Raw genomic sequence first — 19646 nt, 5'->3', positions numbered from 1 at the left:
GACGCTTCTGGCTGCCGTCAGATCTGCATAGTTGGGGTGGCTCCCTTACTGCTGGGCATCCAGCTGTTGTGAGGCTCCTCTTGATAATGTTATTAACCTCCTCATGTCTTGCAATCTTTCCCTCGGATTTACGGCACACAAGACCATGGTACCCGAATCGGTCTGCTGCTTCACTGCCACAAATACACCTGTGTTCGGCGAGAATAGGGGCGGCAAGTCGAAGGGCAACACCGATGCGGATGGTCTGTGGGTCGAGGCGTGTGCCAAGGCTGGAGTTGGGAACAGCCAACAGAAAGTCCCCAGCATGAGGGGCTCTCACTGCCAGCAGGCGGGCTCTATCCTTCCCTGACACACTCTGAAGCATCGTTGAGGCTATATTTTCCACTATTGGACCATCCCAGTGCGATTGTTTGTAGTTGTTGGGGGGAGCAGGTCTGGTTTCTGAGCCCGTTAGATTATCCCAGATCATTGCTCCGTCAATGAATTTTTGGTCCTGGGCTCCAATCTTGTCCCTAAGATGTTCAGGGAGAATCGCTGCTACAAGCTCTCTGGATGCAATACACGAGGACAGAAAAGCAGGTAACGCAATCTGTGATGACTTGCGGACACCAATGCCTCCTAGTCTGACTGGAAGTGTAGCTTGGTTCCACTGCCCGTCTTCTAGAGTAAGGTTAAGTACTTTCGTAAAAATCTGCCTCAGAATACTGTCATATTCGTGCAGTATAGGGTTATCATATGAAGGTGCACATCTTAGGAAATATGTCAACCTGGGCAGACTCAAGCACTATATATGTATATGTATATATATATATATATATATATATATATATATATATATATATATATATATATATATATATATATATATATATATATATATATATAATGTGTGTGTGTACTCTCCTAATTGTACTCACCTAATTGTGGTTGCAGGGGTCGAGCATAGCTCCTTGCCCCGCCTCTTCACTGGTCGCTACTAAGTCAATTCCTGCTTCGTGAGCTTTATCATACCTCTTCTTAAAGTTATGTATGGATCCTGCCTCCACCACCTCCCTTTCCAGACTGTTCCACTTCCTGACAACTCTGTGACTAAAGAAATGCTTCCTAATATCCCTGTGACTCATCTGAGTTTTCATCTTCCAATTGTGACCCCTTGTTAGTGTGTCCCATCTCTGGAACATCTTATCCCTGTCCACCCTGTCGATTCCTCTCAGTATTTTATATGTTATCATGTCCCTCCTGTCCTCCAGTGTCGTCAGGTCGATTTTCCTTAACCTCTCCTCATAGCACATGCTCTTTAACTCCGGGACTAGTCTCGTTGCAGACCGTTACACTATCTCAAATTTCCTGACGTGCTTGGCCATGTGTGGGTTCCAGACTGGTGCTTCATACTCCAATATGGACCTGATGTACACGGTGTACAGAGTCCAGAACGACTTCTTAGTGAGATGTCGGAATGCAGTTTTTAGGTTTGCTAGTTTCCCGTATGCTGCCGTAGTTATTTGGCTGATGTGCACATCAGGAGATGTGTTCAGTGTTATACTCACCCCAATAGTTTCCCGTATGCTGCCGTAGTTATTTGGCTGATGTGCACATCAGGAGATGTGTTCAGTGTTATACTCACCCCAATAGTTTCCCGTATGCTGCCGTAGTTATTTGGCTGATGTGCACATCAGGAGATGTGTTCAGTGTTATACTCACCCCAAGATCCTTTTTCTTGAATGAGTTTTATTACAACCCAGGAGTCCAAATGGCCTGTTATCCTGGGTGTAAAGGGAGCAAAATAAACACAGCAGAAAATTTTTGACTTATATTATCCTTCACCAATTTAGAACAGAAGTATGTACACTATATACACTATGTACAGTGATAGGTATTAGTGCACTCCACGGTAAGCAAGGCAGAATAGAAGCCACTAGAGAGCAGACCGTGCTTCAACTAGCTCTAGAATGGTAATGACAAGGGCAGACAGGAGAGTGGTACCCACATAACCTCTGCGATTGCCAAAACCATCTTCTCATTGGCTGGAACCTGGGTACTGGTTGAACGACGGGGCCCCATCGTCAACCCTAAGTCCCCTGATTCGCTGGTTGGGGAGATAACCTGTAAATGAGGGTGTGTACATGCGCCGAATAAAGATTATGTACTCTTTGCATGCCACAAGGTTTGTAGTCTTTGGGCCCCTAGACTGTACTCTGTCTGTGGTATTCTTTGCCCTTCCCCGATTTTCGTGCCTTTGCACTTGGCGGGGTTGAACTCCAATACCCATTCGCTGGACCAGACCTGTAGCCTGTCCAGATCCCTTTGTAGTCCTGTCTGGTCCTCCTCCGATTGAATTCTCCTCATTAACTTGACATCGTCTGCAAACAGAGACACTTCTGAGTCTATTTCTTCCGTCATGTCATTCACATATACCAGAAATAGCACCGGTCCTAGGACTGAACCCTGTGTAACCCCGCTCTTCACAGATGCCCACTCCGACACCTCGTCACGTACCATGACTCGCTGATGCCTTCCTGTCAGGTATTCTCTGATCCATTGCAGTGCCTTCCCTGTTATACCTGCCTTGTTCTCCAACTTTTGCGCTAAACTCTTGTGTGAATTGTGTCAGAAGTCTTTTTACAGTCCAAGAAAACACAATCTACCTATCCCTCTCTCTCTCTTTCCTTACTGCCGTCACCTTGTCATAGAACTCCAGTAGGATTTTCCTTCCCTGAAACCATGCTGGTTGTTTTGAAAATGCTCATTCCTTTCTCCTTATAATCTTCCTCATGACTTTACATGCTATTCATGTCAGTGATACTGGACTGTAGTTTAATGTTGCGTGTCTGTCTCCTTAAAAAACTGGGACTACATATGCTGTCTTCCACACTTCAGGTAATCGCCTTGTTTCGATAGATGTGATGAAGATTATTGTTAGTGGTACACAGAGAGTCTCTGCTCCCTCTCTCAGGACCCACGGAGAGATGTTATCCGGCCCCTCCGTACCTTCCACCGTAAACTTCTCTCTTTACCTTCCTACATAATCTTCCCTCCCTACCTTCCCAGGTAACCTTCCCTCCCTACCTTCCCAGGTAACCTTCCCTCCCTACTTTCCCAGGTAACCTTCCCTCCCTACTTTCCCAGGTAACTTTTCCTCCCTACCTTTCCACATAACCTTCCCTCCCTACCTTCCCAGGTAACCTTCCCTCCCTACTTTCACAGGTAACTTTCCCTCCCTACCTTTCCACATAACCTTCCCTCCCTACCTTCCCAGGTAACCTTCCCTCCCTACCTTCCCACGTAACCTTCTCTCCCTACCTTCTCACATAACCTTCCCTCACTTCCTTCTCATGTAGTCTCCAGTTTTTCCATGCAATCCTTCCCCTCCCTTTCCATGTAGCTCCCCCTCCCTTTCCATGTAGCTCCCCCTCCCTTTCCACGTAACTCCCCCTCCCTTTCCATGTAACTCCTCCTCCCTTTCCATGTAACTCTCCCTCCCTTTCCATGTAAACTTCTAACCTCCCTTTCCTCATACGGTGGTGGAGGAGAAGGTTACGAAGTGACTCTTTGCCTCTTGAAGAGCACTTCAACCTTACAAGATTACATTCCATACTTCATTGACTCACTTCCTCAGTATTCTTCACTGTCTATCTGTTATTAATTATGCGGTCTTAATCTTTTCTATAGTACTGATCATACTGCATATATGAGGTTGCTGGGAAGGGAAAATAATGTACTACATGGGAGCTATTGTATAACTACAGAAAAAAAAGGTTGCAGCGTAACTGAATATAACTTGTATTTAGTTATGGACTCCTGTTGGTAGTCCTCTTTGGAGGTTCCCTTTATAGAGGAACACAGCTTTGTGTGTACTCCATCCATACAGGTCGAGTACCGTCTGTCAGTGAATGTTTTTATTTTATCCAGTGGTGACGAAATAAGACTCCAACTTATCCACTTGAAATGGAATTTGAGGATGCGAATCTTGTAATGTCTAGTTAAACGTAAACATGCTTATATTATTGTATCTTGGGTCTCCCGTTAACTACTGGGATAGTTCATGAAGGGGTCAGATGGATGAAATCCAACCGCGTATTGGGTTTATCTCCTCCGTTATTGAAGAAATGCAAAGTTAGAGTTGGGGGCGAAGCAACACGGCTTTTAAGTCGGCCTGGAATGGCAGGCGGGGGACACAAAATTCAATTGGGAGGCACAGAGCTGGAAGTGCTCTAGTGAGTCGTGAGTAGAGAATATATTGGCAAGAGAGTAGGTCAGCTAAGTGTTAGCTTTTAAATCTAAGTTATCCATTAGCATCCACTATTTCCGTTGTTCTATTTCTTTATAGCGATATGATAATTATTTTCAGTGTAGTAGCTGACTTGGTGACTCTTTAGTATAGTATATTATATTATGTACACTTATGTGTTAAGTGTAAACTCGGGTAATAGTTGAAGTTGTCCAGTAAAAGTTAAAATACTCATTGTTTTTCTCTTCCCGTTGATCCCCAATACCCCATTTGATCTCTTTATAATATATATATGTATATATATATATATATATATATATATATATATATATATATATATATATATATATATATATATATATTTGTGTGTGTGTGTGTGTGTGTACTCACCTAGTTGAGGTTGCGGGGGTCGAGTCCGAGCTCCTGGCCCCTCCTCTTCACTGATCGCTGATCGTGTGTGTGTGTGTGTGTGTGTGTGTGTATGTTGTATGCGGTGTGTGTGCGTGTGTGTGTGTGCGCGCGCGCGCGCGTGTGTGTGTGTGTGTGTGTGTGTGTATGTTGTGTGCGTGTGTGTGTGTGTGTGTGTGTGTGTGTGTGTGTGTGTGTGTGTGTGTGTGTGTGTGTGTGTGTATCGTGCCGAGTAGGTAAAACTTGCTATTTTGGCTTAATAGCAACGCCGAATAAGACAAGCGAAAATTTGTGTATGCAGTAATTTTGCAAAAATCATTCTGAACCTAACGAAAACAATATATTTCATTGTGTCTGTTTATTATTAAATTACTGTAAACTTATCTAAAATATATTTAGTTGGATTAGGTTAAATTAAATTTCGCTCGTTATAATAAGATTACGTAAGTTTTCTAAGGTTCTTTTGGCACAAAATTATTAATTTTTACATTAACATAAATGAAAAAAAAATACCTTTAAACGTATAAGAGAAATTTTAGAAAGACTTAATTTTAAACGGGTTCTTGCTAATTGACCAGTTTTACCTATTCGGTATATATATATATATATATATATATATATATATATATATATATATATATATATATATATATATATATATATATATATATGCAATAAGATCACAGTAAACAGGTGATTTCAGAATATGCAAAACAACCACTCTGAAAGAATAGAGAAATTCCAAGCGCTTTCGTGACTACTCACATTATCAAGGAACTATGAAAGTAAAGCATCCAAGGAAGCTATATAAGGGGTCTGGCCAGCACCTCACTATCAGATCCCACAACGGTTAAACACCTGACGCGCGCCGACCCAACTTGGATAGGTCCTTTGCACAACTCACCCCACAAACTATTCTACCCAAGAAAATTTAAAAATTATTTGTCCAGTGTATTATTAAATTCTTCCCAAATTCTATTAATTATAAATGGATCTAATTTATATAAACCAAAGGAAATATTCATATTATTGTCAAAACTGCTTTTTATGAAACAAGATTCAATTAAATTCCTGTCGACCATGGACTTGCTTGATACTACTTTCTCAACTTTTTGAAAATCAATTGGATGGTTAAAATCTCTTACATGAATAAATAGAGCATTGGAATCTTGTCCAGTTCTAATGCTATATATATGTTGTTTTAATCTTAGTTCGAGATTTTTACCAGTTTGACCGTAATAAACTTTATCGCAAATTTTACAAGGAATCTTATAGACACATCCATCAGCATTTTGGGGGGAATTCTTTATCAAAAGTTTTTTTTACTGTATCAAGATTTTTGAATACAACTTTAATATTAAAAGTCTTAAGAAGAGAAGGCATATCAACCAAGTTTTCATGGTAAGGGAGAACCAACATATTTTTAGTTGAATAAGGCTGGTTGTCCCTTTTTGGATTGTAAAAAGTATTTCTAGCAACTTTAAAAGATTTATCAATTACATTTCTTGGGTATTTTAAATCATTACCTATTTCATAAATTTTGGATATTTCCTCATCTATGAACTCAGGACTACAAATTCGTAAAGCTCTCAAAAACATTGATGAGAAAACAGACAGTTTGACTCTATCTTGATGCGAGGAATAATAGTGGACATAGGAACAGTTATTTGTAGGTTTTCTGTAAATTTTAAATTTGAATTCATTATTACCCTTAATAATTAAAACATCTAGAAAAGGCAATGAGTTATTTTCTTCAAACTCAACAGTAAAGTTTATAGAATGGGCTGAGCTATTTAATTTTCTTAGGAAATGGTGTATATCTACATTTTTGGGCATAAGACACAAAATATCATCAACATATCTGAACCATTTAGCTCTATTAGGGAGGATTGTGTTAAGTAACCTTGTTTCAAAAAATTCCATGTATAGGTTACTAAGAACAGGTGAAAGAGGGTTTCCCACTGCCATACCAAACTTCTGAGTGTAAAACTTATCCTATGTTCACTATTATTCCTCGCATAAAGATAGAGTCAAACTGTCTGTTTTCTCATCAATGTTTCTGAGAGCTTTACGAATTTGTAGTCCTGAGTTCATAGATGAGGAAATATCCAAAATTTATGAAATAGGTAATGATTTAAAATACCCAAGAAATGTAATTGATAAATCTTTTAAAGTTGCTAGAAATACTTTTTACAATCCAAAAAGGGACAACCAGCCTTATTCAACTAAAAATATGTTGGTTCTCCCTTACCATGAAAACTTGGTTGATATGCCTTCTCTTCTTAAGACTTTTAATATTAAAGTTGTATTCAAAAATCTTGATACAGTAAAAAAAACTTTTGATAAAGAATTCCCCCCAAAATGCTGATGGATGTGTCTATAAGATTCCTTGTAAAATTTGCGATAAAGTTTATTACGGTCAAACTGGTAAAAATCTCGAACTAAGATTAAAACAACATAAATATAGCATTAGAACTGGACAAGATTCCAATGCTCTATTTATTCATGTAAGAGATTTTAACCATCCAATTGATTTTCAAAAAGTTGAGAAAGTAGTATCAAGCAAGTCCATGGTCGACAGGAATATAATTGAATCTTGTTTCATAAAAAGCAGTTTTGACAATAATATGAATATTTCCTTTGGTTTATATAAATTAGATCCATGTATAATTAATAGAATTTGGGAAGAATTTAATAATACACTGGACAAATAATTTTTAAATTTTCTTGGGTAGAATAGTTTGTGGGGTGAGTTGTGCAAAGGACCTATCCAAGTTGGGTCGGCGCGCGTCAGGTGTTTAACCGTTGTGGGATCTGATAGTGAGGTGCTGGCCAGACCCCTTATATAGCTTCCTTGGATGCTTTACTTTCATAGTTCCTTGATAATGTGAGTAGTCACGAAAGCGCTTGGCATTTCTCTATTCTTTCAGAGTGGTTGTTTTGTATATATATATATATATATATATATATATATATATATATATATATATATATATATATATATATATATATATATATAAACACTGATCTCTGGCCGAAGGAGACTCGAACCTACGAACGTTGGAACAAGGTACGCAGTGCTTTACCATTCTCACCACACTGGACCAATACCTTGACGCCCAGCTTGCGTTAGACGTTAATCCAAGGCAGCCAGCTTTGCATTGTTAAAATCTCTAGTAAGGCTGATGCATGCAGGGGATGAGATGAAAAGCTGTAAACCTTCTCCCTGAAAGCTGGCTGCCTTGGATTAACGTCTAGCGCAAGCTGGGCGCCTAGGTATTGGTCCAGTGTGGTGAGAATGGTAAAGCACTGCGTACCTTGTTCCAAGGTTCGTAGATTCGAGTCTCCTTTGGCCAGAGATCAGTGTTTGTGTATATTTCGCCTGCCCCTGCGAATTCCTTGTATATATATACACACACACACACACATATATATATATATATATATATATATATATATATATATATATATATATATATATATATATATATATATATATATATATATATATATATATATATATATATATATATATATACCATAAGAACTTAGAAACCTCACTTAACCTAACCTAAATTATCGTATTATTTTTAGTCAAATTCTTCTAAATATATTATAGATCAGTTAAAATTATTTTATATTACTTACAATAAATGCTGTGTATATTTTTTCGTTATGTTCAGACTGATTTTAGCAGATTTATGACAAAAAAAATCCAGTTTGCTTATTGGTCAAGAAAGATCCTTGCTTTTTACTCCTAGGATGTGACCCACAACAGTTAAGTAACACCCAGATACCTATTTACTGGTGAGTGAATAGGGGCAGCAGGTTTAAGGAAATTCGCCCATATATCTCACCATCTGGAAATGAAACTCGGGTGTTTTCGTTGGACTGTTGTGGTGGAGTTACCCCTTGAAGGAGGTTCCTTGAAGCCGGTAAGTAGGGGTTGTTAATCCAAGGAATTGGACCTGTTCTCATTTTGGAGCAAACTTTAATTCCTCCCAGTCCCAAGGCGCTTTACAACTACCTACGGGTTTAACGCTCTTTCTCTAAATATAATGATGTGGAATTCTTTACAGAGGGAGCGATGGGGGGAGGGTTATAGTTTGTGCAGGTGGAGGTGCTGGTGCGCCTTCCCTGGGCGAGTCGTGGTTGTTTTTCGGTGAAGGAAACATTGCAGTTCACTAAGAGAGAAGGAAGATAAAGACGGAAGGAAAGGTATGGAGTTTGACGAGGTATACGACGCTCCGGGATCTAGTAATCTGCGCCAAGACCTTCAGAAAGCTAATGTGACAAGCAGCGTTTCCAATTCTTAAGGCAGTGTCATTGACGTTCCGAGTTATGATTGGCCTGGGGGTTGCGGAAGGCTTGCTGGACCAGGATCTTGGTCAGCGTCGCCACATGATAACTCAACCGGATAATACCCTCCCTCTCCTCCTCCTTCTCTTACTCTTCTTCCTCTGTCCTATTTCTATATTCCCTCATCTTACGAAGGTGGAGGTCGTGGCTGGCTGTTATTTATACTCCTCGTTTCTCCTTATCCTAGCCTATCCAGTGCTCACCTAAGCTCCACAGTAACACTGTCCACCGCACACTTACCTTGCTGCCGACGTCACGCCTGTAATTTCACTGCAGTTACTGACATAAAAAGAGATTGATTTCAACATTGTTGCCAATATCAAATTATGGAAGAGAATGATAGTACTTCCGTGATGGTATTGCCAGCAGGACAAAACTTTATAAAGTTCTGATGATAGACTATTTCGGTGATTGTAAAACTCTGTATCGTAAAGCACAGACTAAGACTTTCGTAGTATAAGCTTTATATTATTATGGCACTGTGCTGAATCCTTAGGAATCATGCAGCGCCTGAAACAATTAGGGGGAATAAGGTTTGATCCGAGGAAGGGAAGGAATAGTTCAAATTCTCTAGGTCAAAAGCCACTCGGCGGCATCAAGGCACCCCATTGAAGGGACCTTGATTATTATTTTTAAGCTCGCGGGGAAACGCTAAAACCGTCATGGGCATGCAGCGCCTGGGTAACGGGAGACAATTAAGTTCTATCCAATTGCTGGGATCAAGAGCCCTCCACCAGAATCGAGTCAGCCACCTTGAAGGATGTCTTAGCTGGGGACTGAGTATCCTTATCCAAGCAACAGTTAATGTTGAAGTGTTTAAATTATCTTAAGACTGTTGCATCTCTCCCATCTTTTAATGTCTTCATTAATCATAACCCATTTGCATAATGGGTTTTCCTGCATCATGGCGCAAAATATTCTTAGATGTGGGAGCGCGGACTCTCCGCTCCTTCCAGATGGTGCAGGGAGTTCCTTCTAAGTGGCCTAGATGGTGGAACAGACAACACCCTTGGTATCAGTAGCTGACCCAGTAATTCAAAGAGCATTGTACAAAACCTGGTTTGGTCTAGCAAAACACTAATTTCACCGGTCCTGCCCTTCCTTGGATCGAACCTAGTTGCTTACCATTCCCCATGATTATTATTAGAATAAAAAAAACGCTAAATCTACAAGGGTCATGCAGCTTGGCTCTTCCCCAGTATTACAATAATTTAGTGGAACTAAAACCTTTAAAACTCCCTTACCTTTTGAAACTATTGAATTCTTGGCGATATTCTCATCGCTGTAGTGAAGCCTTCCCGCTCAGGCTGATAGATTTCATTATATTCTGTATGCAGTCGATCCAGTGATGGAATATGATGGAAACATGGCTAACTTTTGCTCCTATATTGCAGCTGTCAAATAGATTATAGTGGCAGCACACTGCTGATGTACCCGGTTGTTAAATTAATAATGCCACATCGGGACCCTGCGTGAGCAAACTGATATCCTTGCCAGAGCGCCTGACAACATGAAGGAGTATCGGCCATATCAAAGGCAAATAGGCGTTTAAGATAGTTGTATTGTGCAGAGTCATAGTCGTGAGAGCCATTAACATTTCACTCCGATCATTCTTCTCAGAAACATTTATTTTGAGTTGTCGAGGCCTTCCTGCCGCAGGATGATAAGTTGGTTATTATGGGCGGCGGTGAAGATGAAATCTAAGTATTGCATTAGTTCTGGTAGTGGTAGTAGTCTTTGTGTTAGTGACTTCTTGTTGCACCATTTATTCAAGGAAAATCACCTGACCCGTTCAGTAGTGTCGTTGACCTTATGTAGGAGACGGAGCATGAAGAAGCTACTGCTGGCGTGCTGTGCTACACACCTTGGACTGCTTCTAGTTGCTACTGCTCGTCCGTGTGTACCTTGTGGTGCACAGTTTAACTGTTTGCCGCTTCGGCCTTTTCACACTAGCCTGTGAGGGCCTCGAAAATTTTTGGAGAGTTCTTTGAAGTTAATTTAATGTTATTTTAAATGATATGGGTTATTTAAACTTTTGTTCTTCATGCGCTGACTAGTGTGAATATTATTTTATTTTCCAGGGAAAGGTTTTGCTTGTACTTGTGTCTAATTGTATATGACTTCATAGGTTAAAGTGCACTGCAGATCTTATACGCATTTTTTCTCCCAAAGACGTGGTTACAGCACTATTGTGGGCCATAGTAGAATGACTGCTCACTTCTCGGTGACGTGAGTGGTAGAGACCGTACTGGCACAGTTGGTCTCAGTAATAAATAACACTTACTCGTTGCTCTGTTACATAGTGGCGAAAATATCAGTTGTATTCTGTAATGCTGGGAAATTAAACAGTGAATTTTAAATAAGAAGACCTGGGAGAGAAGGTGAATAGTGGTGAAGATGGTAATAAGAGTGACTCAAGTCTCTCTCTCTTTCTCTTTCTCTCTCTCTCTCTCTCTCTTTCTCTCTCCTTTCCCTCCAAGAATGAAAACTGAGAGGAGCTTATGTGGGATTACTTTGAGTAGATTTCTTAAATTTGTTGGTAGGGACACACTGGCTGCGAGTTGTATACGTGTCTTGCGATTAGAGAACAAAGGATCTAGCCTCCAGCAATTCTTAAGCTTAATGACTTACACTGCTTTAGCGATCATATAAATCGTAAATGTGTTCATACTTTGACATTTAACTGAGTCATACGGAAGGAGATTGACTCTCGGGTATTATTTGTAGGGAGAGAGGAACAGTGGTATCTGGTGAGAAAGAACTGGTATGAAATACCGACACGTGTAAAAACACACATGTGTAGGATACTTTATTAAGGAATCGTTTCTCTACAGACGGCTTCTTCAGGACTGAAGAAAGTTATTCGTGGTGAAACATTTCTTCAGTAAGGTTAGGTTAGGTAAAGTTTGTCAGGAAACAGGACAGGTGTTTCCTGACGCGGGTCTTAGTCGTATGATGACCCGCAACTGGAGCTTTTGGTCATCTGACCTAGGCCTTCCGCTGACCTACCACTTCACCCCGTTAAAAATTATGGTTACAGTTATAACCATTAAGGTCCATTCTTCTTCAATAAGATATCCTAGCACTGCAGCTGTGTTTTATTTCACATCTACTAGGAAGAATTCTCACTGACCTTTGTGCTCTCATGCAAGAGGACGCTTAGAAGATCCCAAGCTCATATATTACTTATCTCTTTGTGAATTGATGGAGTCCCTGGTGGGCGTAACGTCTTCAAACACGATATACATAACTCGTATATTAGGTCAGTATCATCATACTGTCGGTGTAGAGAAGCATACCAAGCTCAGTATTTCCCCCCACTCGAAATGGAAACAGCGTTGATTATTTTGGCCATCGTTCTACTAATATTATACATTAGTTTTAGAGAATCCTAAGTAATAAAGCAATTAGTATAAAACTGAAAGCTTGAGAGTCCATGTCAACACGGCAATTAATAAAACGGTGACAAAACTTATGGCTGGGTGGGTTTAAAAATAGGTTTGACAGGTACATGTGTGGGAGTGGTAGGGTGTGTGTAGGACCTGCCTTGCATTGGATTAAGAAACTGAATGCAGTTGCATATATTTTGCAAATGCATTTGACACGTGATCTTGGCATAATAACAAATAAGTATCACTGATTTTAGAAGTAGTGGACAGTAAAATGGGTCGGTAGAGAATGGCTTAAACCGACACCTGGTTACTTCAGAAACAATTTTAGAGAGAAAAACCTGTATTATGCGATGTTTCACTCACATTGAAGCTTTATCAAGCAATTGATAATGCTCCACAGTGGTAAAACATCGTATAATTAAGGTTATCCCCAGTTACAAGTGTCTGAAAGATTCAGCAAGAGGAATGAAGTGCGTGTGGTGTGACGAGAGCGTTGCTCAAGTGAACATGATATTCTTCAGTAACTCCCCTTCCTCCCATATCTCTCTCTCTCTCTCTCTCTCTCCCTCCCTTCTCCTCTCTTATATACACACACACATTAACCCTATCATATTCGCAAGCTAAACAAAAAGTCTGAAAGCTATTTCAATAGCTGAAACTGCAGCAGTAGTAACTCATTTTATTATTATTATTTGGGAAACGCTAAAGATTAAAGTATTTTTTCTTACAGGAGTGTATACAATTTTAAAAATAATACAGCTTCTAAAATGAAATCGAATGTTTTTGAAAAATTGCGTTCCTGGTGTTTTTAAATTTCCCGAGTTGAGTGAACCCTTAAATACTACACGGTTGCATGCCAGAGCCGTCCATATGATAACTGTGGTTTCCTCATAACCTCGAAAGTTTCCGTAGATAACTTCAGGGCGGCCTATCTGATCGCTTTCAAATTTCAAACACTGCTCTGCCATGTTAATAAGTGAAGGTTCATAGAGGAATTGACATAATCATATGTTCTCTGCTCAGTTTAACAAAGACAGTTCCCGAAGTTCATTTCCACGAGATTTCTTTGAAGATTTGCTTTTCCTTACAGTTTCAAGTATTGTCGAGTGATTAACTTACTACACAGTGTTATTGGTTATATGCTTATGTATCCATATACATAATACGCATGCATAAGTATGCATCCGTAGATGAAGGCATACAAATATACATAATACGCATGCATAAGTATGCATCCGTAGATGAAGGCATACAAATATACATTCACACAAAGAATACATGCACACGCATATGCAAGTGTGCATGTGTAAACGTATATACATTCATATGGGCATATTTACATATACATACGTTCTCACACTTATTCATATGCACACTTCCATACCCAGGCATAGAAACATACATGAATGCATAAATATGCACTAAATATATCTGCACATAGAAATTAATAGAGGCACAATTATATGCATGTGTGTATATGTATGTTCATATACACACATGCATACATAAATTTCTCTGTATGCATGTACAGGTGCATACTTATGCATTATATATATATATATACTGTATATCACACTCATGTATACATATGGAAGTGCACATACGTATGAAAATTCATATGCACAAACATACGCATACCTATTTATATGTATTATATAATGCTGCGTTAATATTTTGTGACCATCCTCCATTATTTCTTTTGCGTGCGTAGAGGAGACTGGGCTTGTGGAGCACGGGGATACCTTCTTGGATCTCGCAGCTGCCGAAATGTATCTAGTTTTTTTTTTTTTCCGAGATTTTGCGCCGAGAGGCGATTGTCTTTGACAGTGCCACTCATCCTTTGAGTGAACATACTACCATAAAGACAGTACATAACGGCCCATATATTTCACACGTCATTAGTGATGTCAACTCTGTCCTTGATATTACCCTGTATGACTCCTGTGGGTTTAACGCTTCCTTGTGAATATTTCAGAATCCATCCTTCGCTGTTTCAGTGTAGATATTTACTGTCATTAAAATGTTCATGTACAGGTATCTACAAGTATGCCTAGGTACTTGTATTTACAAGTATCTCTAGGTACCTGTAATTATCTCCAGGTATTTACAAGTATCTCTAGGTACCTGTATATTCTAGTATTTACAAGTGTCTCTAGGTACCTGTAAGTATCTTCTGGTATTTGTATCTGTGGGTATCTGTAAGTATCTCCAAGTATCGACAAGTATTTCTATGTACCTGTATCTCCTGGTATTAACAAGTATTTCTAGGTACCTGTATCTCCAGGTATTTACACGTATCCCTAGGTACCTGTAAGTATCTCGCGGGATTTACAAGTATCTCTAGTACCTGTATCTCCAGGTATTTGTAAATATTTCTGAGTATCTGTAAGTATCTCCTGGTATTTATAAATATCTCTAGGCACCTGTATCTCCAGGTATTTACAGATATCTCTAGGTACCTGTATCTCCTGGTATTTACAAGTATCTGTAAGTATCTCCTGGTATTTGTAAGTATCTCTTGGTATCTGTAAATATCTCTTGGTATCTGTAAATATCTCTAGGTACCTGTATATCCTGGTATTTATAAATATCTCTAGGTACCTGTAAATATCTCCTGGTATTTACAAGTATCTCCAGGTATGTGCAGGTATCTACTAGAAAAGTTTTAAACCAGTTACAGGTATCCCTCGCAAGTGGGAGAAAGGCTAAAGTGTCAAGTTTCACGCTAAGTTTGACCTTGTAAATAAGGTATACCTTATGGGTATACTGGTTGTACTTGTTGTTATGCTGTGTCACTGCTCTGGCTTGTTTGGGCTGACCTGTACACCTTTTTTTTTGTGACGCTCTTATTTTATGCCTCTTAGCGGTGATTGACTGTTCAGTATGAGCCCTTGCTTGGTATTACAGTTTTCTTACATTGGTATTACAATTTCCTTACCTTGGTATTACACTTTCCCTACCTTTGTTTTACGGTATCCTTACCAAGAGCCAAGCATGAGGGAGGCACTGGTGCCTTTGAAGGATACGTGGGACACTAGTGGTGGTGGCACCAGTGCCCGTGGAAGATGGATGAACAAGACACTTGGAGACGTTTCGCCAGTTTGTGGCTTTATTAGTCAATATAGAGAACGATGTTTGAAGACGATGGAAGGCATGGAATAGTTTGAGGTAATCAGTCCCAAAGCCTTGATAAAACTAAGACGCTGGAAGACTTGAAGTAGTAGTTTGAGGGAGAGATCAGTATTTCATTTATGTATAATACTGTGAAGAATGCGTGAGGCATTACCTACCTGGAGGTAGGTAGTGGTGGTGGCGGCACTGGTGCCCATTGTAAGTGTAGTGGTGGTATCAGTGGTCACTCAGTGTAGTGGTGGTATCAGTGGTTACTCAGTGTTGTGGTAGCATCAGTGGTCACGCAGTGTAGTGGGGACATTTGTGGTCACTCAGTGTAGTAGTGGCATCAGTGGTCATTCAGTGTAGTGGGGACATCAGTGTGGTGGTGGCATCAGTGGTCACTCAGTGTAGTGTTGACATCAGTGGTCACACAGTGTGGTGGTGGCACCAGTGGTCACTTTGTGGCGGTGGCATCAGTGGTCACCGAACATGGTGGTGGCAGGCGCGGCGCCCCCCTCCCCCCTCACTGCTGTATCGGAGGAGGCGTGTTAGATGCTGGTCAACGGCATTTATACAAGAAAGTGGAACTACCCACCTCTTTTCCTGGGCTCAAACTAGATTACCTCCCATTATCCCCATTATCACCCGTGTAAGTTAAGCGCTTCCCCGTGAATATTATAATCTTAAGAGCTACGTACGGTGAGGGTTCGTATAGAAGTGTTGAGTTTTATTCTGTTTCATGAACGTGGCTCCCAAATATCCTTTGACACATTTTTAACCTAATTTCCCCATTTAAGAGACTTAGGTTAGGTTAAATCGTAGCCTGTTAACCAAATCTAATTGATTATAACATGTCATAGCACCAATCAATGCAAGGGAACATGAAGGCGAAAGAGACATTTGAAGCGTGAAAAATGAAGCCGCGACCCACCGAGCTGAGTGAACTATTAAATATTTGTTCTAGTGTCAGCGGTCATACATCAGACGGTCGTCATCCGAGGTATTACACTTTGACCTAGTCCATAGTGGCTAGGTTTACGTTTTATTTGTGTATTATAGTTCACCGTATTTAAGTGGGGTTGATTAGATAGAAGTAACTTCACCTCATTTAAGAGAGACTGTATACTTCTGATTTTGGTAGTGTTGTAGTGGGTCTTATGATGGCTGTGGTGTGGCTGTAGCTGTGGCTGCTCTGATGTAAAGAATGGTTGTGTTGAGGTGTGTGATCAGCTGGTGGTCGCTGTGTTGTGGCTTATGGCCGTTTTATGGGACTTGTGATGACTTTCGTGGCTTGTAGTGGTTGTGATGCAGTTTGGGGTGGCGCTGTTGTGGTTTGCGTTGGCTGTGTTGTGACTTATGATGGTATGACTGTTGTAGCTTGCAGTGGCTGTGGCCTGTAGTCTTACGTGTCCCACTGAGATGTTGCAATTGGAAGGTTGTGTTGAAATGGAAGTATAAGTGAAGAATTGGCGGAGGAAATATTTCTGTAAATGATTGCAGATAGTGTTAGGATACCCATGGATGGTTGAGTGGCATGGATTGCCCATGGAAGGCTGTGGGTGGGCTTAGTGGGCGGTTGGAGGACAAGAGTGGGAGTGGTTTGAAGCGGTGCACATCCGTGTGTCGCTCCGCCCCACGTAATACCTGTGGGCCGGCGGCGCTCATGGTCCACACACACGTGTTAGGGGCCTTTAAATTCGTCCTTTACGGTGAGGGTAGGCTAGCATTGTGTTGGCCACAGCTCTGAGGTCTGTGGCAGCAATAACAACTGCAGGAGGGTGTGTTGTGCCCTGACGGACGTCCATTAGCAGCCGCGACGCCACGCCGGCACTACCCCTCTGTCAAGCTGCTCCAGGCCGCTCCTCTTGCTCGCCGCTTCACCGACGAGGTGTTAGTAGAGATTAGACCGTGTGTGGCAGTGCTTGTATAAACCGCGGCTACCTGAAACTTTTGAAAAGTCTCTCCTCCATTACTCCTGTGTAAAATTGATCTCCTTATACATAGGACATTTGGAAATTTAATCTTAGTTTTTGCCTGTGGACGTGTAATTTCCTCCTAGTTAAAAGCTGTAATGTTTTGACCGCTTAGTTTTTTAAATCGCTACACAAATTATTATTCTTGTTTAGAACGATTGTAATAAACAAGTATCGTTTTCCCAATATGGGTAACTTAGTGACTAGAAAGATGGTCCTAAACCTTATTATAGATTGGTTGTTTAGTATTGCTAACCTAGTGTTTGGAGATTGAATGTGCATTTTAATCCATATTGGAAAAAGGAATGACATTTTTTCTTAATCTTGCGTAGTTAAAATATTAATAGAATGATGGTCGACCTGACATTCAATGCAGCCTACTACCTCTTCCCATCTTAACTTTTCCCTCCACATCTGCCTGTATTTTTTTTCTCCATTATGCTTAGGCACAAGTACCTTTCCTTCGTTTACCTTGCGTCTTCCTGCTTCTGTTTTGTCTGCCGTATTTACTGCCATTCGTCTCTCCTTGCTTTCTTTTCTTTAGCTTATCTTCTAGCCTTATTATTTCCTTTCTACTGATGCGTGCTTCCTTTTCTCCTTTTACTCGGGTTTCCCTCTTTCCTTCGCCTATGTTCTTGGCTTTTGTTTCTGCACCTTTCATAATGCTCTACCTTAATTTACTTCTTCGTTTCTTGTTGCCACCTTCCCTGCCATGCTGCAACTTAACTATATATATATATATATATATATATATATATATATGCGTGATTGCAAATATATAGAAATGCCACGGTAAAAATAGGAAAAGCGCCTGAGAGCTTTCATGTGCTTACACATCTTCGCAAGAAGAAAGAGCAGCATATTTTATGCGTTAAACACTGAGGTGATACCTCGCTTCAAGAATGTGCCACCTCGTAAATCTTTACGATGTAGGAGGCCTACTGGTCCAGAATTTAAATTATAAAAAATGAAAGTTTTCTAATAAAACTGTGAAATGCAAATACATAAGTCGGACCTCTAAATTTATTAGAATTATATCCAACCATTCAGTAGGAAAAAGTGTATAGGTAATTCAGATTTAACATTTCAGTCATAAAAAAAGGAGCACTAGTAGGTTCACCGGCCCACTCCATGACTTGACTCCAAAATCCTAACAAATTCCCTCATCCCCCTACCCACCCACCCGCTCACTCACTGGGAGAGTTGTCATTTGGGGAGTAAGGTATCACCTCAGTGTTTAACGTATAAAATGTGCTTCTGTTGTCTCTTCCAGTTTCTCTAAAGATATGTATAAGCACATGGAAGAGCTCAGGTGATTCTCCTAATTTCACTGTGGTATATGTAATTATATAAGATTTAAATTATATATAGATTTATAATAAATTTATTTTAATCTACACGTACAATCCTAGTGTTGCAACTTAACTGTGTATATACAAATAAGGTAGCTAGTGACGAATCCCGGGTCCAGGAGTGCCTGTCATGCTCAGGTTTCCCCCACTCCTGCATCTTGAGGCTATAGTGACGCTGCGCATACCTCCAGATCATCATAAGATGAAGCCAGAGGAAACTTCCGCCGAAGCTGAAATGTAATTAGTCTTTTTTCCTACCCCTTACCCAACCTACTGTACCATTTGCCAGAACATTAGGGTATGTCATAGCAAGTATTAGGCGAGTAGAGATAGCGTGTTTGGCAATTAAGTGACGGAGGATAAAGCCTCTTACTACTCCTTTCTGCGTTGAATGACCCATATTGTTTTAAGCGCTTTACATGAATATCATAGTGATTACGTAGTTGCGAGCCCACAGTAATGTTTCGGCTCCTTCCCCTTCTAGGACAAGGTACTCGTCACCACCACAAACCCGAGTGGAGAAGCACTCCCCCGTCACCACAACCAACGCCGTCACCACCTCCATCACACCAACGCAAGATTCGCCAAGTGCCCACGTTCCCCGGAAGTAGGTGCGCCCCGGCCTATGGAGGACTGGAAGGATGGCCTCCCCGTGCCCTCAAAGTCCGCTAGTAGTAAGAAAAAGAAATCAAAGTACCGAAAGGACTCTTGGAGCAGCGTTGAAGAAGCTGAAGAGCTGGACCCTAGACAGGCCTTACATCCTACCACTATGCCGGTGAGTATCCATGAGGTGTGTGGTGGATACGTGACTTGTAATCTG

General features: G+C 40.5%; 1 protein-coding gene across 4 annotated transcripts in view; it reads left to right on the top strand.

The window, feature by feature from the left end:
• The window catches only part of LOC128690040 (uncharacterized), a 478844-nt gene that overhangs the window by 219840 nt on the left and 239358 nt on the right, over positions 1-19646 (top strand). The window contains exons 1-3 of one of the 4 annotated variants that reach the window (XM_053778573.2): positions 17240-17391; positions 18919-19063; positions 19311-19601. In XM_053778573.2, the coding sequence (XP_053634548.2) occupies positions 19468-19601 (134 nt within the window). In that variant the 5' untranslated portion in view covers positions 17240-17391; positions 18919-19063; positions 19311-19467. Of the gene's footprint in view, positions 1-16430; positions 16502-17237; positions 17392-18918; positions 19064-19310; positions 19602-19646 lie in introns of those variants that run through there. The other 3 variants (XM_053778575.2, XM_053778574.2, XM_053778572.2) reach the window with 3 other exon arrangements.

Source organism: Cherax quadricarinatus, chromosome 25 (genome assembly GCF_038502225.1).
Source record: "Cherax quadricarinatus isolate ZL_2023a chromosome 25, ASM3850222v1, whole genome shotgun sequence".
NCBI classification, from domain to species: Eukaryota; Metazoa; Arthropoda; class Malacostraca; order Decapoda; family Parastacidae; genus Cherax; species Cherax quadricarinatus.
This window is presented reverse-complemented; position numbering and strand designations above follow the sequence as displayed.